This window comes from Epargyreus clarus, unplaced genomic scaffold, assembly GCF_041222505.1.
Source record: "Epargyreus clarus isolate Ecla_fem2 unplaced genomic scaffold, WU_Ecla_fem_2.2 ptg000012l, whole genome shotgun sequence".
NCBI lineage: Eukaryota > Metazoa > Arthropoda > Insecta > Lepidoptera > Hesperiidae > Epargyreus > Epargyreus clarus.
The window spans coordinates 7,392,429-7,414,038 of record NW_027332220.1 but is presented as its reverse complement, the minus strand read 5'-3'; the positions used below and the strand labels follow the sequence as shown (position 1 = coordinate 7,414,038).

Sequence of the window (21,610 nt, the reverse complement as noted above, 5' to 3'; positions counted from 1 at the left end):
TAATGACGTTAGTGACTGTAAGCAGAATAATTTAGCTATTATGTTCGATTAGCCATTTGGCGATGGCCCTGAATTAAAGATATTAAAGCCTGATGTATCTGTCATCATCCTGTTACATACTATTTAATCGTTAGTAAAAGACATAATTATAACCTTAGGATACAACCATTAATTTGTATAATTTTGCCGTCGTCTAATTTGATGATGATGACTAACAAATACATTTTTTTAACTTTCTTTCATGTTTTTGCGTTATTTTACAACAGGTACATATTTTAACAACACACAACAATTTTTAAATTGTCTACATATACGTATATATGAGGCAGCCAGGAAGCTGGCTGCTAGCAACTATACTCTTTGGCTGCTAGTAACAATAAATTAGCTTGAAATCTTTTAAAGTGAATCTATAATGTGTACTTTCATATATTTCTAAGACCTATTCGCAGCTAAATTAATTGTTAAAGTTATTAAATTATTTCCAAAATTAATCTTAAATAATTTTCCTGTAATCTGGCTGTGAAACTGTTATGCTTTGGCCTTCACATAATAATATCTGTAAAGTAATATGTAATCTGTCAAAATTCGATTTTTAAAATTAACGGTTACAAAATACCGGGCTGATTTGACTGGGAAATCGAAAATACTTTTGAAACGTGTCGTGTGAATCATTAATAAAGAAAACATAGGAATATGTGGTTACATGTGTAAAATTAACGTACTTCTACAGTAAGTAAGCGATGGAACCATCAAAAGAAGCGATCGCCGTGAGAATCACGCGGCTTAATCCCCAAATAATAGGCAAAGTTACTAGTGGGACAACGAAGTTGATTAGAAAAACAATAGACCGTGAAGCATTATTGGATGCTTTAACTGTTTTATACGATGAGTGCAATGAGGATCCCGTCAAAAAGTGTGATGAGCTCGTCCGAGCCTTTGTTGACAAATGTAAGTATAAGTTAGTTATAACACCAACCACACTTAACAAACAAACAATAACATATAGCTGTTATGATTAGTTTCATATCAAGTCCTACAACAAGTTTATTGAAATATTTTTGATTATAGTATCCTGAGTATCTCTCTTAACAAAAATATTTTTCTAATTTAAGACTTTGACTTCTGTTCTGAAATGATATGATGACTATGAGATGGGCAAGAATGGGTTTTTTTGAAGACTATTTGCCGTAGTACTATATACTTACTGTAGACTTGAAATTTAAATCAGTGTTTTTGAACCAATGCTCTGAGGACCACTGGTGGTCCACTGTGGCAAACAATGATCTGTGAATTTGTATGTCTACACTAATGAAATAGGAGGCCTTATTTTCTTGTACTTCTTTTATAAAAGGATTAGGAAAATCTTAAAATCTTCCGAAAGAGTTGTCCTATCGGCTTATCCTCGCTTCGGGTGACCAGAGGGCTGGCAGTTCTTTTGCCCAAAAAATTTGCCTCGCCGTACAGCGAGGCAACGCTGCCAGAGTTCTGGGCACTATGCCACAAGTTAGAGTTTTAGACAACATCTTTATCTTATAAGTTTCATTTTTATATTTAGGTAATTTTAATTTAATAAGTATTATATATTTATTGTTATTATATAGATTGATTAGGAAAATATTTTTGTTTCAATTTAAGTGGCAAAATTTGCTGATAGGTTGCATGCATCAAGTCAAAAAAATTGTTAAATAGTTCATTATGATGATAAGCTAGAAAATCCTTCATCTATTGATCTATTGATTTTGATTTCAATAGTCTAACAAAAGTGTTGTGGGCATGAGAGGCTACCTCTTTCTTATGACAGCATTGTTAGCTGCTGTGTTCTGCAAAGATAGTGATGAGACAGATAGTTACTGCTCCTAACTGCTAGTCTGCTCTGAATATAGAAATGAGTTTCGTCGAATAGCTAATTGTAGATATTAGCGGGATGAAGACAGCATGGGACTCCTCCAGGCACCCATTTGCTGCCACCTCTTGCCCATGGGTATATAGCTGTGTTAGTATTCCTTTATGTTGCTACGGAATATGCTTGTAGTTGTGCGTAACAACTTCAGAGCGGACTAGCAGTTTGGCGCCATCTATACCTAGATAATAAGAAGTTAAAAAAGCATCTGTAACCAAATTTACGTAATTAAAACTGTGTTTAGTATTGATTATAGATATCCATGGGCAACAATGACAACTAACAGGTGGACTGCATACTTGTTTTCTATCTTATACATTTAAAAAACAAAATCAGCATTGTAAGACATAGTACTTGTTGTACATTGTAAGACCCATAGACAGATCTCACTAAAATATGAACTTGTAAAGTTTTTAAATCTTATAACTTGTTGCAGATCGAAGCACATTGGCAGAACTTCGCAGAGCCAGAGTCTGTTTGTCAGATTTTGAATTTGTACAGACTATTGGCAGGGGACATTTTGGAGAAGTACATGTAAGTTTTTGAATATTTGTACCATAGGAAACAAAACAAAACACCATTGTGTTTTGAGTAATCTTCTTTAATGAAGTTGTGGTAATAAATCTCTTAACTTATTTATTTTACTTGTTCATATGTTTTTGCAGATGGTACGGGAGAAACAAACAGGTGATGTTTATGCACTAAAGAGTGTTCGTAAAGAGCAAGCGCGGAGACGGGTGGCGGGCGCGGGGGATGAACGCGACGTGTTGGCCACTGCCAATGGACCATGGATACCACACTTGCAGTATGCTTTTCAGGTAAGCAGTCATTTCTTAATCTATTTTTAATGTGACAAATGGACGACTAACTATTCATAAGGTGATATTTGTTTATTGGTTTTTATTAATGTCTGAGGGATAGTTTTCGAATTAAGCATCTCAGTTTTGAATTTTAGGCAATCTCCTCATATTTTCTGAACACTTATGGGAATCTTTACAAAACAAACATACAACATAAAAGCCGAAAGAAGAAAATCAGTCTGTTCCTTAGTATGTCCTAAAAATTTATTTGTGATACAATTTCAAATATAATATGTATGTTACAGGACAGCAGTATGTTATACCTCGTCATGGAGCTGTGCAACGGCGGCGATCTAGCGGGGTTCATGGCGCGCCGCAATCACCCGCTGCCTGAGCGCGACGCCGCATTCTACGTCGCCGAGATTGCCCATGCATTAAAAGCACTGCACGGCATGGGCTATGTACATAGGGATATCAAGCCACACAACATATTATTGGATAGGTAAGGATATTTCCTCCATATGTTAATTGACAGTATTAAGTTATTATAAGATATTCAATGCTGAAAGATTAGGAAATAACAATCATAAGTTATTATTATCTTAAATACCTACAAATTATTTCAGTTAAACTAAACACTAAAAAATACTGTGGAGTATGTAGGATTTACAATTTTTTATCACTTTGTTTCATTTGGTCTGCAAATCTATTTCCAATCTGTATCTATATAATGTAGGTATTTAAGTGGTATCACTCTTTGTGGTCCAATTTCGGCGGCAACATTGCCATACCTATTTTTAACTAACAGCAGTGTTGAACGTTGCTGTATACTAGTTTGAATGACGTGGCAAGGGAAACATAGTTTTCCGAGGCGTTCCACCTTAGTCTGCAGGAGAAGCATATCTGTGGCCGACCTCTGATAGGAATTTCTAATCCTATCTGGGGTTGATCATCTCGGACTGCATGCTCGTCTGCTACTCCGTATTATAAAAAAAAACCGTCTATTTGGACATATGTATAGTCCCCGCGAAACTCCTAGTACGCTCTGAATATAGAAATGAGTCGCTTCGCCATAGCAAATTGTATGAGAGATGTATTGTGCTCGCAACAATTTCAGTGCGGACTAGCAGTTTGGCGCGGATTATAATGTGTGGTGTGTTGTGCAGATGCGGTCACGTGAAGCTCGGCGACTTCGGGTCGTGCGCGCGGCTGGCGGAGGCGGGCGCGGGCGCGGCGGACGGCACGCCCGACTACGTGGCGCCCGAGCTGCTGGCGGCCGCCGCCTGCGCCGCCGACCACGCTGTGTGTTTCCAATGCTGCCGCGATGTCTCCACTGTGACCACCGCCATTGTGGGTTCGCGCTGACGCTTCGCTTGCACAGCTTGTTTTAATCTCTTTATTTCATAGACCTTTGAACTCTGATTTTGTGTGAACAAAATTCTATTTATTTTATCTATAGTGCCGTATCAGGCATTTGAAAAGAGACTGAAAGTAACACTACTCTAAGTAAATAGATATGTTATTATAAAATTATAACACATAATTTAATAATTCAACAATAAGAAGTAAATTTATTAATATTCGCACAAGGTCCATTTAATTTTTAATTACGTTTAAAATATTTCAGTAGAGATGAAAGCTGATTTTAAAACCTCAAAGTAAGGCTCACTCGTGACATAAATATTAATAAAAAAATGTTAATGTCTATCACATAATGACCGCACTGCAAACCTGGTCGCACGGCGTTTTTCAAGTACTGTTGCACGCAACCGCACTAGCTGTACTGTAATCGGGAAATATAATTGGAATTATTTTCTTCTTAAATGATCTCATTGATTAACTAATGTAGATTCACTTATTAACAAAATTTTGATATTACATTTTAGTGGAGGTATTATTCGTGGAGTTAGACTAAAACTTGGTGTAGGGAATGAAAAATTAATAAACTAATCTGTTCTGGCATGAAATATTATAGACGTAGATATGGTATGCAGAGAAATAAAATTTTAATGTTGTTATTTCTTATAACTGTAATTTTATTCTTTCGACTTTCATGCAGTATCCCTAAAAATATGAAAAAATCTCTTTGTAAAATCCTATAACAAACTATGCAAGTTCCATTCAATTTGGTATACTCATTTTCAAAATTAGCCCTTAAAGGGGTACATACCGGTAAAAATTAAGAACTACGATAAAAAGTTTATTTGTTCATTTTGCAGATGAGAGATTTAAAAGTATGTGTTTGAGAATTTCATCAGTTTAAATTAAATAATATTCAGTAATTCGTATTTAATTTTGAATACATGTTGCATTTGCTAATAATTTACGATATATTTCCTTAATATTGGTTTAAACAATTCTACTAAAACATATCTATAAAATTGATTTACAGTCAGCTTGCGACTATTGGTCGCTCGGAGTCGTTGCGTTCGAATTGGTGACGCTCACCCGGCCATTCTCTTCTGGAGAAGATGATACAATAGCACAAATTCTAAGCAACATACAAAGGTAATTTCAAACATTAAATGATTATTAGATCTATTATTTAGTGGAGCTAACACATGGGTTTGTTTGTCCAATTTACCAACTATATGATTTAGTAACTATCCTATCTTATAACTAAAACTATCAGTAAAATAAGTGAACTAAATCGCTGCCTTGTGAAAGTCTAGCCAATAACAACATTATTTCGCTAAATGGGTTCGCCAGAGGCATTACATAATCAATAATATATTGTAGGTACGAACGTGATCCTAATGCCGAGCCGCCCTTCGATCCTTTACCTAACGGTCCGACCCGCGAGTGGCGGTCGCTCGTGGCGGGGCTGCTGCGCGTGCAGCCCGGCAAGAGATACAACTACCTCGACACGCTGCAGCATGCGGCGATGCAGCATCTACACATACATAACATTCGTGAACAGGTTGTGTATTATATACTTTCCTAATGCTTATTTTATTGTAGGTAAGTTTAGTTCTTAGTTTTAAAGTAAGGTCTATGGGGGCAGATCTATAAAAATAATAATGGTTATGAACTAAAGATTGGGTCTTGATTACAATATTTCCGTTTTCTTGGTGTATATGTATATTATATGTATGTTATAAAAAAAAATATGTGGGCGCGCCGGTAAATAGATCTACAATGGTACTTTAATTTAATTCATTTAACCAATATTTATTATAATATTAGCTAACAATGATGACGATGATTAAAAATGATGCCTAATGAATGCTTGAACTGTATCCCCAGGCGCCCCCGTGGGTGCCGCACCTGCGCGGCGCGGAGGACACGGCGCACCTGCCCGCGCCGCCGCGCGTGGCCTCGCCGCCCTCCGCCGCGCCCTTCCGCACGCGCGCGCCCTTCGCCGGACAGCTGCCCTTCGTCGGTGAGCCTACCATATTATATGTGTCAAACTATACACTACTACCCTCATAATTATATGCGAGTTAACAAGTCCGCCCTCCGTTTCTCAGTCAACGTATGCGTATTATATTATGAAACCCAGTAATCAGTGAGAACAATTGTTTGTATGTGCTAAGATTTTATTGTAATATTAATATCAACTGCAAAACAATATTTTTCCAAAACTGTACGAGTATATTACCATAAGTGAAGTGTCTCGACTTGTTTAGTCGATAAAATGTTTATCGTCAAAATGATCAATTCCGCAACATTTGATCCATTATAATTATAAGTATGATCACATGAGCACACAGTTTTTTGGGCTATTACTTGAATTATCTATAATTTTGTTTCATATGCATTTGCATAGGGTACTCATATGTGGCTCCAGACGAAAGTGAAGACAGTAGCGGCGGTTTTAACACAACTCATGACTGCACCGCGATTGATTTAGCTACTTTCAAGTGAGTATACAATCAAAATTTACCTGTCTGGTCTAAATAAATATTAGAATTATTGAGATCATTGTATTATTTTTGTTATTTTATTCATAAATGATGATATCTCACCGCCTTGTAATTGTAGGAAGCCATTAAATGGCTTAAACGGCTGACAATTTTGTCAGCCATTTAATGGCTGTCATAGTGTAATTTACGTGGAACAATGCCGACATATGCGGTGAGGTGGTGCAAAAACACGAAGTCTAAGAAAAAATGCGGAGGAATATCGTTTCATTCGTAAATGATCTAAAAACTACATTTTTTTAATAAAATCTTCAAAGACGAAAATAGATGACAGTGACAATTTCAATTATCAAAACTGGTTACATTTTCTTATTAGGAGTGAGTAATCTTTAATAATGATTTTATTATAAACCCTAGGTCAGCGGAGAAGTTGGCGGCGATGCGGGGTCGCGAGATAGCGTCGCTGCAGAGCAAGCTGGCGGCGGCGGAGGCGGCGGGCGGCGCGGCGGCCGAGCGCGCGCGCCGCGACGCCGACGCCGACGCCGAGCGCATGCGCGCGCGTCTGCAGGCCGAGATCACCGCGCTCACCTTGCAAAACAAGTATGATCACTTTATACGCGACTAACTTGTCTACTCTGACTCACTACAAATATAAAATTAACATCCTGCGCAGTATAGCACAATAAACTCGACCTGCCACAACAATTGCTACGAATTTATCCCTATTATTATACTTGGTAGTTTATGGTGATAAACTCATACCCCAGAATGCCGTGATACATAAAATCATATTTAATAAGCAGTGCGCGTTATTGTGAGTAAAAGTACATCTAGTCACGAAAGTACTCCTTTTCAGGCGTCTCGAGCGTCAAATAGAAGTGGAGAAAGAAGAGAGAATGGCTCTACAACGCACTAACCAAGAGCTAAGCACGAACGTAGCGGAACGGAACAGCGCGGAAGTTCGTGCAGTACACGCACAAGCGGCAGAGTTACAAGCGGAAAAAGCGCTGCTTCGTGACCAGCTCACACGCCTCGAATCTCGAGTGGCCGAGCTGCAAGCGGAGTGCTCTAGCGCTTTAGCTTCGGCAGATTCGGCGAGAGCACAACACAAACATTATAAGGTAATAATTATGACTTTATTTTTAACACTGCTTGTATGATCTCTCTATGCTATGCTTTCTCTAGAAAATATTTTCGCACTAACTGAATATAATTTAAAATGAATACAATTAAATTAGTATCCCACCAGGATATCGTATCAAAGACAACTATCCTACAATATTTTTGTCTGTTGTGTCTGGGGATCATATCCAGAACTATTTGATAAAAATTATGTATTTAAATTTAATATGTATTTATCGTCAGGATGTAGTGCAGCAAGTTCAAGATTTACGACATAGATGGCTTACAGAAATTAATGTGAAACCGATTGTGAGTGGCTTAGGAGAACATAGTCGTGTAGAAATAGTACATATATAACTAATTTAAAATTTGCATGTAAGTTTATGTAGTAATAGATTGTTTATGTGTTCAATGTAGAATAGGTAGTTTTGTGGCTACACTATTATGTTATGGTTTCCGGAGTATAATTATGTTTGGTATGAAATATCATAACAATTTTTATAAGTATTTACTATTTAGACATATAGTTCCTAGAGACGTTATAGTATTAAACTTAAGTTATGTAGATTTATGAACTTTAGATATACATGTTTAGTGTATAAAATTTCATTGATATTAATGGTAAAGTGTATTATTATTAAGTATTTATCTTTAGATATTGATACATGTATTCTTGAAAGAAAGTTATGTAGATAAATTAAAAAAAAACAGTGATTAAAAAAGAATTGCAACAATCAATATGTAGTTGATTTTCCAGTCTCATGTATATTTTGGATTTATTACTTTGACCATTTACTAAGTTGCTTACTTAATGGCATCCCATTCAGGACACGATAGCAAAGGAGCGTGCGTTACGCCGTCAGACGATGAGCTCTGGCGACGTGGAGAGCGCGCGCGTGGCGGCGGCCGAGGCGCTGGCGGCGGACGAGGCGCGCGCGCGCCGCCTCGCCGACACGCGCCTCGCCGCCGCCGACACCGCCGCCGCGCAGCTGCGCGAACACGTCGAGGATCTCAAGGCGCAGCTGAACACCACTCAGGTATTTGCCTGTTTTTTATACTTACGTATTGTAAGATGAAATATGAAATAATGACACACGAGGACGAGAAATACAAGTTATATTGTAAAAAAAAAACAAAGCAACAATGTGTATTCAACATGTTATAAACATTGTAGATATGTGCTTTCAATGTGAACATAATAGAATTATTTGTTCTACCAAATCTTACCAGTATTTCTATTTTTATTTCGAGTTTAATATACTCAAGATGGTTTTCCTTCAGTATGTCAAGATTCAGGATTACTTTTATAGAATGTTTTTTTTTCACATAATTACAATACAAAACAATTTCAGGAATCCGTACTAAACAAGCAGCGCGAGGTGGACACGCTTAACCAACAGCTGGGTGAGACGCAGGCGCAGCTGGCGCAGGAGCGCGTACGCGCAGCCGCCCTGGACGCACACGCACAGGTAGGATTCATAGAATTACAAAAGCATTTAAATGTTCTAATTTTAGGCGAGCAAGAATTTATTTCAATATATGACGAATAGAATAATATTTACCGATAGTAAATTATCAGCAGTGGATAAGTTAAATTTTTCTCCAATAGACACCGTGAAGCACATCGTAAGAACGCAGTTTGTGATTGTTTCATTACTGAATTGACAATTTAGCAGCAATTTAAATAGGGAGTTATTTTATCCGAAGCGTTTCAGCTTAGTCCTGAGGGGTAGTGGCTGTGATCGACTTCAGATAGGAATATGTAATCCTATCTGGGATTGATTACAGATTTCTATGGGCGGCAGTAGCGACTTACCATCAGTTGAATTACATGCTCGTCTGCTATTTCTATATTATAAAAAAAAACTTAACAATTTTCAAAATGTGAATCAACTAGGAAGGAAGTAATGATTTCTGTATTCCTTAGGAGTTGGAGCGTTGCGTGCGCGCGGCGGGGCAGCGCGAGGCGGCGCTGGAGGAGCAGTGCGCGCGCACGGAGTCGCGCCTGCTGCAGCGCCTCGACGACGCGGAGGCGCGCGCCGCCGCCGCGCTGCACGACGACTGCCGCCACCGGGACAAGGTATACCCTACCGAGTTACGCCGTTACAGGTTATAGTCCACGCCAAACTGCTAGTCCGCTCTGAATATAGAAATAAGTCGCGTCGCAACACCAAATTGTAGATGTTAACGGGACGAAGACAAAGCGTGACCCCCCCAAGGGACCCCCCGGCACCCGTCCGCCGCCCGCTCTCGCCCACGGGTACATAGCTGTGTTAGTGTACCCTTACTGTTGCTACGGAGTATACGCTTGTAGTTGTGTTCGACCTCATTGGCTCTCTGTCTACACATCCACAAAACAAAATCAGTCTATATCTGGTTATCGTTTTTGTAGTATTGAGAAATAATTATTTCGATTGACCCATTACTCACGGAAGATGAGCCTTCTAATTTTCATTTTAAATTCCTTCCTTCTTCTTTACGATAGTACCTGTAACGATGAAATAATATCACATCAATACTACATTTTGACAGACTGAAAAACAATCATAATAAGTTCAATAACACGTAATTTTAATATTTTATATACTTTTTACGTCTTAGGTCAAAACTCTAGAACAACTAGTCCGGCAATTGGAACGCGACGTAAGCGCACTAGAAAACCGCGCCTGTACAACCTGTGTGGCCCGAGAACGGGACAATCCGAACACTTCGCGATCGACGGAGGGCGCGGAGCTGAGCGCGGCAGAGGGTGAGGCTCGCCTCGACACGAGGAGCGACACGGAGAGTGTGGCCGACACCGTGCACGTCAACGCGCAGGTGTCCGTACTGAAGGAGCAGCTCGAAAGGGCCGAAGCTCAGTTGCAGGTGAGCTCCTTGCCATATTTTAGTCTCGTCCACTATATTACCATATTACTACGATTTAAACTTGAACTTTACTGTTATTTTTTTAGGCTCGCACTGAAGAAATAGCTGCCCTGCGTCAAGAGGCAAGGGCTGCAAACTTAGCAAGATGGCGTAAGGTTTGTACTTTTTTTTTACTTTTGCAATTGGATATTGCTCAAATGTTCCAAAATTGTTTGAATCATATTCTATGTTTTTTTTTTTATAGGAAAAGGAATTTAATGACTTGTCATTGGATTCTAAAGTCACTACTCGTGATCTCAAACGAGCTGAAGAGCGTATCACGACTCTATCCGAAGCTCGTAAAGTTGCTGATGAAAAGGCTTCCAAACTTCAGAGTGAACTGAGCACATTGAAACCACAGTACGAACAAATCAAGGCAGAAGCTGCCAGAAGCAAGGAACAGTTTGAAAGATTGCAGAAGTCTTATGAAATACTGCAGGCTGAAGTTGAGAGGTGAGGGCTCAAAATTATTTATTAGCTTCTACGATACAACATAAAATCCGCGACGTGTCAAGAATATAGTTGAATAAATTGAATCACATAGTCAATTTAAGAAATGTTTAGTTTTTTATTTAACTCCTAAACTAATCCACTTGACCGTATCGAGGCGTAACGAATTCACGTAAGTAAATTTATTTTTAATGTGATTTGGTAGGCAATATAAAGTTAGAGTGGTTGAATTCCATTTTAATTCACATATAACTTGCATTAGTTAATCGTTGTTTTACTTGTATAATACGACATCATTGATTTGGTCTCAACTTTAACTTCTATTTTAGCTTGCTTTAATTAAGTCACATATGTTAGTTTTTACTTGATCATATCTGTTTCATTATATAAAATGTATATTAGAGTAAACGTTCCAAATATTTTAATGAAAAGTAAACAAACACGAATAATCACCGTAGGTCGCGCAACGACATTCGCAAGCTGCGCAGCGAGCTGATGTACAGCGAGAAGCGGCGCATGCACGCGGAGGAGCAGGAGGAGCTGTCGGCCCGCGAGCGCTCGCAGCTGCGCGACGAGCTCCTGCCGCTACGAGCGCAGAACAACGACCTCATGCAGGTAGGGGAAACTACTACTACTATTATTACTCCTATACCTAATAGGAGAAAAAACTTTAAAGAAACTTCATTCAAATGTAGCTATGTATTTGATTTTTGCGAAATCTTTTCATTTACATGTTTAGATGAATGTTTATATGTATTCATTGCGTACACGAGTCTGCCGATTGTTGATATTTAGTTTAGAACAATAACTGTAAACATGTATTGTCTCATTCGATTGTTCTGGAATTTGTTAGTTGTTTAGCTCCCTGCGATGCACAGTTTACATTCAGCAATCTATCGGGGCAGATCGTGGCCATAAAGTCAAGACAATGAAGCAAATGTGGATGTTCGTCGATATGTAATAACAGTGAAGTGGAGTTGATAAATTTTCCATACATATAAATGTGTAACGAAAAAGTCGTGTGATGGAATCGTCGGCGACACCCGAGCAAGCGACGCCGCGGCGCGACAAGCCGTGCCCGTGGCCGAAGCCGGCGTACCTGCGGCCGGGCGGCGCCTGGGCCAAGCGCGTGCGGCTCGCGCTGGCCGCCGACCTGCTGCGCGGCCGCTGCGGCGCCGTCGACGCTGCTCTCTCGGCTTTTCATGCACAACTCACTATGGTATGTGAAAATATCGACATACTTTACGCGTGAATTAGGGCGTACAAAAGTGTTTCTTAATGTTAATTTATATATTCTAGGCGAGTGTTGTTATAGCTTTTCTAGGAGCTTTAGTTGTAATATGACATGATTGTTTCAGAATAACAAGGCGTTGCAGGAAGCATGCAGTTTATTGGAGGAGCAGCTCACTGACTTGGAGAAATTGGCTGATTTCCATGAACTCAAAAATAAAGACCTGGAGGTAAGACATTTCTACAACAGATCTAAAGCCAACATGTGTGCGGCCATAGATGTCATCATACATTATGTTTTATACAAGGTAGAACTGCTTTTAGACTATTTTTTCCCAACGAAGTCAAACTTTCCGCTTTCCCTATAGATCTAAAAAATTGCATTGAAATATTTGGAACTTTCGAATTAATTTACTCTATTAACAAATGTAATGCAATTGGGTAGAATTATTAAATGCGTAACTTTCCTTTTAGATTAATATTAGGAGAATCTCAATAAGCTTTGTCTTCTACAATGTTCTTTCTACAAGCGTTCCGCTGTAATGAGGAAAATAATCGGTGATGTTATTCCCAGAGCGAGTTGCAACGCGTCCGTGCGGAGTTGGACGAGTGTCGCACGCAGCTGGCGGAGGCGGAGCGGCGCGGCGCCGAGCGCGCGGCCGCCGCGTCGCTCGCCGACCAGCGCGCCGCCGACCTGCAGGACGCGCTCAGGCAGGCCAACACGCAGCTCGAGTTGCTACAGGTTAGTGTATTATTATTTGAAGTATTTGGTATATTTTTATTTAAAAGAAAATAGAGCCGGAAATTTAATGTTAAGCGGTGTTTTTTTTGTGTTGTCATCAGACAGATGTTTTATCATTGGTATGTTCAGAGTTTCATGCACCTCTGTTGTTCTTATAAACCAGGGTGCATTTGAAATTTGTTTTAATATATAATTTTGTACTCGTTGGATGATCATAACATTTGTGGTACTAAAATATATACATACATAAAATATATATTAAATAAAATAAAATATATATATACATATCATACAAACAGCGGTGGTAAAACTTAGAAACTTACTTGTTTCCTCAGTTTAATACAAAAAATGATGAACAACAAAGTCAAATTTTGGCATTGGGCATTTGTCAGTAACTTTTAACTGATCGTACAATATCATTGTTCGTTGTAACCAGGAGCGCGTGGAGAGCCGCGAGTCGCTGGTGTCGGAGCTGGAGGCGCGCGCGGCGTCGCTGGGCGGCGCGCTGGCGGGGCGCGAGGCGGCGCTGGGCGGCGCGGCGCGGCGCGTGCGCGAGCTGCAGGAGGAGTGCGCCGCGCTCGCCACGCGCGCGCAGCAACACCACGCGCACGCGCTGCAGCTGCAGGCCGCCCTCGCCGACGCTCAGGTCTGACATGATTATGTTTTATACACACAACATACACAATATAAACACAGGTTGGTATTATGGCTTTTTAGGAACTTAGTGTAGTGCGCGCCAAACTGCTTGTACACTCTGAAGTTGTTGCGAGCAGGTGTAGTCATACAATTTGCTGTGGCGATGCGATTCATTTCTATATTCAGAGCGGACTAGCAATTTCACGCAGACTATACCTATTATAACAATTTTTTTTTGTCAGTTCGCCTATATATTTCACATTGCATCTGTTAAACATACGTTTATAGTAGAAGAACACTACTTACTGAAAAAATATAAATATTTGATTTCAATATTAATTAATTTATAAAATTAAGTTTTGGCAAAAGCTAAAAAAGATACTGCTAAATTTTACTAAAAGTTTTTGAAAGGAAGTGAACTTATTTAAGGTATTAAGTAGGCTGGGAAATAAGCTGCAACTATATAATAAGGTAGATTGTTCATTGATTATTCAAATTAATCAAAGTTTCGGTAATTTTATGTTAAAATTCTATATTATACCGGTGTCAGGAGGAGGTAGCAGCGGCGCGCGAGGCGGCTGCGGCGGCGGCGGCGTGGTGGCGCGCGCGCGAGACCCGCGCCGACGCCACGCTGCGCCAGCAGGCCAAGCTCATCGACTTCCTGCAGGTACCGCCCACCTATATACGATATATTACATGTGAAAGTCGTCATCTACGAGATACTGAGTCTTTCATAACAAATATAATTTACTCCCCATATAATTTCAAGATCGTTTTATAAAGCTAGTAAATAAACATATCGAACTGCATTACTTTTATGTACACATTTAAATATAATTTAGAAGTATGTTATATAATATAAATAAAAAAATGTTTATTTACCGTAATATTTAAGATTGATTTGTTTTATTAGGTCAAAGTTGAAGAAGCGAATCGGAAGAAATGTTCTCTCAGCAACAAACTGTTCGGACGCTCTGGACGACGCACCGCCGCCTCACCTCCGCTGCTACGCGTCAACCGGTTAGTTTCCTTTTTAGAATACATAATATATGAACTATTCAAGAAATATGTGTAGAAAATGATAAATAATTTATTATTATATTATAGAGAGTTGCGTGAAGAAGTAGATCGACTACGCGCCAAGCTTGCTGCTAGTAATGCTGAGTCCAGGTATAAATACTATTCCGTGTTCATTTATGTATATTTGATAAATAAGTATAAAGTCATAACGTATTTGTTGTTGCATTACAGTTTTCCACCGACTCCAAGGCGAGAAAGAACCACTGAGAAACCAAAGAAAATTGCTAATGTGTATGTATATTTTTCTTATGACTGTATAGATAATTACCCTTAATATTATAATGCAAAGGATTCTATATAAAATGTTAATATAAGATGCACCTATATATAGTAAATTATTGTTTTCAGAATCGAGAGTATCGATACGCCTGATAGTGATGATGATAATTCTCTTCTAATCATTTGGTGAGTACGGATTATTTATAAAAGTAGAAGCCTTCGTGAAGTCAGTATTAAACATCATATTCTAATTTTAAATATGTGGTAAGGCCTTATTTATACAGCCTTCAGCCAATACTTCAGGGATAATATCATGTTAATAGTTGAATGCCATCTATACTTAGCTATAAATAGAGTTAACGGTGGTCACTTACCATTACACATTCTTCGTATTTTCTTTCGCTGTTTCAATTAAAAAAACATTCAATTTATCCCAATACAATGAATACTTAAATGTATTATAGGCCTGATGGCAATCGGGAGAGGATGCAAGTTCGGCATTCGTCAGATGTGCTTATACTAAATTCGGGGAGCACGGAGCTCCGCGCTCGTCTGCTGTCTCCGGAGGCCACCAATCTACCGCATAATGAGGCTAACAGAGCTTTTACTGTAAGTTTGATGTTAAAATTTTATTTATATACCTAAAATTAATAAACATGTATAAATATGATATTGCTAATTTACATTGATTTTATGATGTTTTTTTAACTTTATGCTTCATCATATGTTATTTGAAAAGTCCGAAATAGTATTAAATTTCTGCTACTGAAGTTTGCCAAATGGATTTAGTCTTCTTGTGTCATTAATTTTAACTTATAAAACGAACTATTTTTGTACAATTATGATTTTAATTATGTTTATGCCTTAAACTGTGTTTGGCACCTACATCTTAAAATTCTATTGAGAGAGCGTATGAAGAGATTACAATTGTTTTGTAACCAGATAAAGTTGGAGCGTTCCGGCACGGGCGCGGAGCAGGCGGCGGCGGTGTGCGGCGGCCTCGCGCAGCGCGCGCGCTGGCTGGCGCGCCTCGCGCCGCCGCCGCGCGCCGGCTACGAGCCCGCGCTCCTCGCCGCCTGCGCCGCTGAGCCCCTCACTGCGTACTTCCTGGCACCGGACGCTGTCGCTATCGGTAACGTTTACATTTCAAATAACCACGTCTGAATGTCGTGTCGTATGTATGTCGTGTGACTATAACTCATAGGTTACTCGGGTAGCATCGCTCCTGTAGTTTCGGGAGTATAATAGGACAACGGTATCTTTTGCTTGTCGTAAGAAGCGACTAAAAAGGGGCTTCCGGGTTTGCGGGTGGCAAGAGTGGGAGCTCGAAACGCCTGGTCAGCCACCCCGGGAAGGACGGCTGTAGGGTCGCATATCGTCGTACACACATGACGGTATGGCGAGCGTCAAGCTCACCTGGGCGGAGCCCTACGGGGCAACGCGCTAAGAGAACTCCGGTTGCGTTCCTTTGGAGATCCCGGAGTCCTCTACGCAGCGCCGAGGATGGCTCCCGGGGGGTTGGGGGGTTTAGTGCGGTAAGAATCTCACATAACCTCGTGTCGCTCCCACGGTATAGGGTACCTTTAGTTTCCCCCTCGTTAAAAAAAAGTTACTCAGGTAGCATAGCTATATCATACCCGGGTAGGTTATAGGCGCTCGGATGCAGATCGAAATTAAAAGAATTACTATTTTGTCACAGATTTTAAATTGACAGACAGCCATTCTTTTTGAATTAATTTCATTCTTTGCGGAACACGTGGGCTACATGGAATCTGTACCCACAGGTTGCTCGGACGGGCTGCACTCGCAGCGCGGGCCGGTGCAGCTGGAGTGCGCGGAGGCGTCCCCGCGCGGCGCGGCGGGCGTGCGCGGCGCGGCGGCGGCGGCGGGGCGCGCGCTGCTGCTGCGCGGCGCGGCGCTGGCGCACGGCGGCCTGCGCGCCGCCGCCTCCGCGCTACGCCGGGTCGCCACGCTGCAGCCGCGCCTCGCGCTCACCCGCGTGCACCTGCCCGACGACACGCCGCCGGACCTACTCACGGTACATTTTGATACGCTAACATATCCACTATTTATATATTTCTTATTGGCCTTTCAACTCTTTTGCACAAATGAGGTGTAATTGGATTTCATATTATTTTATAATTCTATTGATATGTTTTATGGTAGTTTCATCATCTCCTTGATTTTAACCCTTTTAAATCTATAATATAGTAAAAATAATAAATAGGTATCTTTAATTTTAGGCGATAGTAGAAGACGTCAGTGAAGGTATCTGCGTGGCAGTTGCTTGCGGACGCCGAGTGTTCCTCCTCCGCTTCGACGCGTCCAACACGGACTTCAAGGTGGCGCGCTCCCTCACCGTGGACCGGCCGCCCGCCTCCTTGCTACTCACGAGTAAAGCATTGTACATCGCGGGAGAAAAACCACTCAAAATTAACTTGCCCTCTGGAGCTTTGGAAGCGTTCGCTATGGATGAACCTACCGTCGCAGCTGCGTCGAAAAAACATTCACCGCCTAAAGCGATCGTTCTTATTGGAATGAATCCTATAGAAATACTTCTTTGTTACACAGAATGTGGCATTTTCGTTGATGAAAACGGAAAACGTACGCGTAATGAAGAACCTAAATGGAGCTCTGCGGTACACGGCTGGGAATTTGTCAGTCCTTTCTTATATGCTGTGGGTGAAGACCGAGTGACCATTATACATATAAGCGAGGAAGCTTATAGGGCTCCACCGTGCACTTGCGACACTACATCGCTAGCATCTAGTGCTTCTGAATGTTACTCTCCTGAAATATTTAATTACAAAGTCAAAGAACCTGCCCTACTTGGTACCGCACCTAATGGCATTATAATTCGAACAAAAACTGATGAGGGATACAATGTTTTAGTTGTAGAAGGTATGGCAGCGTTCAGGAGCATAGGTACATCGCTCGAATCTTTGGACACTATATCAGATTCTAAGGGATCTTCGTCGGATTTAGGGCAATCTATGACTGATTTGTCACCACAAGACATTTCTAATGAAAGCGTACAAGTAACTACGGGGTTTCTCGCAGATATTAGAAGTAGAGCACAACAGATACGTACGAAAAATAGGCACAATATGCAAACATCCGATGATGTTATAAAAGAAATATTAACGACGGAGGTAGGTATAAAACGTTCACTTAATGGTAGGAAATCCCCAGAGAGTACTTCAGAATTTGATTCGGACACAGAGCAAGAAAGCGAAGAGGCTACGGCCTCCACTAAATGCACGGCTGACGTATGCGCCGAAATGTTTACAAGACAGGTACGTTTTCAATAACCGTTTATCACAGTTAACAAGTATAGTAACAAACTGTTTAACTTAAACTAGCATTCTGTAAAACACAAGCTTCTTTCTTAAGTCAGGCATTTAAAGGACTGGGTTGCAAGTCGATTTATTCCGATATAACGACATATTTTTAAATAGTCCATAGCAATAACTGTAACAGTGAATGAAATCAGTTGTAAGGTAAACAATCTACATATTTTTAAAATTACATAAGATTGTACTGACAAACCTGTTTCTTGAATATTCACATGTGCCGTCACATTTTTCAAACTACTTTATGAAATTGAAGCTGCGGCTTGTCTGATTATTTTTTTAAATTTTAGAATTCATTTAGAACTACGTAAATTGTTGAGGTTCTGTGTAATGTAGTTCAGTTAACTAATGTAGTTACCAAAATTATAAAAAAATTCAACTTTGGTTACTTTGGTTACTCAGTCTGTATTTGCCACCTTCATTTCATTCCCTGTTGTTGCAATAACGTTATGGAAGTTTTGTTTGAAGAGTTATTTACTGCTTATAGTTAAACACTTATTCAACATATTCATACAACAGATCCCCTTTTTTAGTATAATCGTTTCGAAATTGCGGTATTATTATGTTTTCCGAAAACATAGCTGACAAGGTACTATAGGGTTAATTATAAGGTAACCCAGACATATATTAATATTTGTAACGTATTTTTTTATAATGTGACAATATACCCATTATATTTATTTGTAAATAAATAAGTGTTATTTGGCACGATTACGATTCTTACGGCGCCAAAATTTGAATGCGGATCCTTATAGATCTCGACGAGACAAGACGAAAAGTAAGAATATTTTTTTTTGATATCTCGCTTAGTTTTCGAGATATCGATATTTAAAAATCGAAAAATAAAAAAAAAAATATTCTTTTAATGATGTATTTTGATAGATTTTTGGAAAAGAAAACGAAAACAAAGAATATTTTTTTTCGATATCTTGCTTAGTTTTCAAGATATTAATAAATACATTATTAAAAATGTTGGAAATTTATTGAAAAAATTTTTTGAATATATATTTTATCCTTGGTAATTATGTAGTTTGGTTACTTTTGCGAAAATCAATGCAATAATTTTTTTTTTAGCATGTGTGGCTTCAATTAGTCACCATTGATGATATTCCGTCGGGGGAGACTAACATTGCATAATTACCTTTTTTTCACCCTTTTTAGTGATGACATACAAAAGTCTATATTAATATAATATAAAATTGTATAAACGTGATCATGAATAAAGGTAAGGTCTGGATTGAACCCACCCGCTCGCAGGGCGCTCCCGCGCCCTGCTCGCTTAGTTTTATATTGTCTTATATGTTCCAACCTAACCTAACCAATTCAATAGGAAATGTTAGTCTCCCCCGACGGAATATCATCAATGGTGACTAATTGAAGCCACACATGCTAAAAAAAAATTATTGCATTGATTTTCGCAAAAGTAACCAAACTGCATAATTACCTTATCCTTTATTATGATTATCACTATTATTATGATAATAATAATAATAATAATAAAAAAAACCTAACCTAACCTAACCAATACCAACTCAAATTTCAATCACCTCTAACTTCGTTGTCCCTTGCCCGATTTCTAATTATTTTATACCATCGTACTCGTCTCAACGATACCTTTTCGCACATACTACTTCCGTTTCTCTCCGTTTTCTAAATTTTTAAATATAATTTTCTTCGTTTTTCAAAAATCAATTTTTGGTTTTTCTCATTTTCCTCCGCCGTTTCTTAACGAATTCTCTTCATTTTTCATCTACCGTATTCTGCACGTCCTCCCCTATCCGGAGATACCAGTCGCACCCGTTTCCGCCGCGCCGTTCCTCGGCAATTTTACTTTTAAAACGCAAAAAATCGAAATTTTCGAATAATTTTTGAGTATCGATATCTCGAAAACTAAGCGAGATATCAAAAAAAATTATTCTTACTTTTCGTCTTGTCTCATCGAAATCTATATGGATCCGCATTCAAATCTTGGCGCCGTAAGAACCGTAATCCCCCCTGTTATTTATTTGATTAGTTTTTACTACGATCTTATTACGAGTACTTAATAATTAAATATTTGTTTTAGTATAATTTTGTATTTTATACTATAATTTGTAATGACATTTGTAAAATAAAGTTTGATTATACTTTTGGTTATTATCGCATTATTTCAAATTGCTAAACTTTATAATATTTGAAATTCATAAAACTAAGTTTATACATACTGTGATTTAAAGTGTAGTAATTCATATTTTAGATAAGTTTTAGTTATGTCATATTATAAGGTATTTGAAAAAGTTTGTTTATATTTTATGATAATATAATATGAACCAGAATCTTTGTTTTCATTTGTGCGTTATTGAAACCCAATAATGCTGGCACCACCACAAAAACATAAGTAATTATACCTGTTTACGGTCCAGTTCGAAGACCAGACAGTAAGGTGAAGGTATGCGTGGTAATAAGTGGACTCGGTCGGTGGACCATAGTGTGTGACTGTAAGACGTATGACCGAATCCTCGTCCTAGCAGATGAATAGAAAAACCACCAACCTAGCCTACCAAGTCTATCTGCTGACTCGGATCGTGTCAGGGGTAATGCGCACGGCGCTGTCACGGGGCTCAAGGAAGCAAGCACGGCTTGATCTTCCCGAGGAGTAGTCGCTGCACTTCACAATCCACACGTGGTAGCACGAAAACCGGAGCGAGAGGGCACGTACAGAACGTCTGTAGGCTCTCGCCGAACGCAAGACGACAACTGGTCACACGAAGCGACATTGACAAGACAATTCTGGTAGATATTTGCATCTACCCACCTACAAGACAAGTTGACAAGGATTGAACAACCTGATATTATATTATTAGAATGTTTGCGTTTATAAAGTTTGGAATACAAATACAAAATAATCATAGAAACTAGCTATTTATATCAATTGAAAAATAAGTAAATTAAGATTTAAGTATGTTGCAATTATTATGATTATTATTATTTAAATGAAATATTGTAGAATTGTTGGAATCTTTTATTTACAATCTTATACATTTTACATTACAATATATATGAAGTGCAATTGGAAGGATATGGAGCCAGTCTACTGGCCAATATTGGCGGCCCTTCGATGTCCCTTAGAGAGAAATATTACGAGATAGATTTTATTAAAGAAACAAACTAACGACAACACTATTTTATTCAACTATGAATTCTTTTCAAATATTAACAAAAGAAGGATGTACTTGAAAAATGTACTACAAAATCTGACAAGCAGCAGAGATCTTTTATTCACAAATATAATATACAACACAATAATTACAGTGTTATTACTGATATCCTAT

At 39.1% G+C, this 21,610-nt stretch overlaps 1 protein-coding gene across 1 annotated transcript; it reads left to right on the top strand.

Moving 5' to 3' along the window:
• The first annotated feature begins 583 nt into the window (after positions 1 to 583).
• LOC140746264 (uncharacterized) lies at positions 584 to 18,997 on the top strand. Its single transcript, XM_073078341.1, has 32 exons — positions 584 to 948; positions 2,337 to 2,434; positions 2,566 to 2,718; positions 3,006 to 3,202; positions 3,867 to 4,050; positions 5,093 to 5,208; positions 5,440 to 5,620; positions 5,947 to 6,082; positions 6,470 to 6,563; positions 6,981 to 7,163; positions 7,420 to 7,684; positions 7,929 to 7,994; positions 8,513 to 8,722; positions 9,038 to 9,154; positions 9,613 to 9,765; positions 10,287 to 10,550; positions 10,637 to 10,705; positions 10,795 to 11,042; positions 11,498 to 11,730; positions 12,092 to 12,258; positions 12,398 to 12,499; positions 12,844 to 13,011; positions 13,448 to 13,657; positions 14,198 to 14,314; positions 14,561 to 14,667; positions 14,755 to 14,817; positions 14,899 to 14,958; positions 15,076 to 15,132; positions 15,411 to 15,555; positions 15,889 to 16,078; positions 16,731 to 16,984; positions 17,190 to 18,997. The coding sequence occupies exons 1-32, from the start codon at positions 741 to 743 to the stop codon at positions 18,255 to 18,257; spliced, it is 5,883 nt and encodes a 1,960-aa protein (XP_072934442.1). The 5' UTR covers positions 584 to 740; the 3' UTR covers positions 18,258 to 18,997.
• The last annotated feature ends 2,613 nt before the right edge of the window (positions 18,998 to 21,610 follow it).

Bases quoted from the DNA above. Each gene is read 5' to 3' on its own strand.
- LOC140746264 (XM_073078341.1), top strand. From the start codon at position 741: ATGGAACCATCAAAAGAAGCGATCGCCGTGAGAATCACGCGGCTTAAT. The intron at 7,164-7,419 runs GTATGATCACTT...ACTCCTTTTCAG, and splicing joins GCGCTCACCTTGCAAAACAA to GCGTCTCGAGCGTCAAATAG. The intron at 14,818-14,898 runs GTATAAATACTA...GTTGCATTACAG, and splicing joins GCTAGTAATGCTGAGTCCAG to TTTTCCACCGACTCCAAGGC.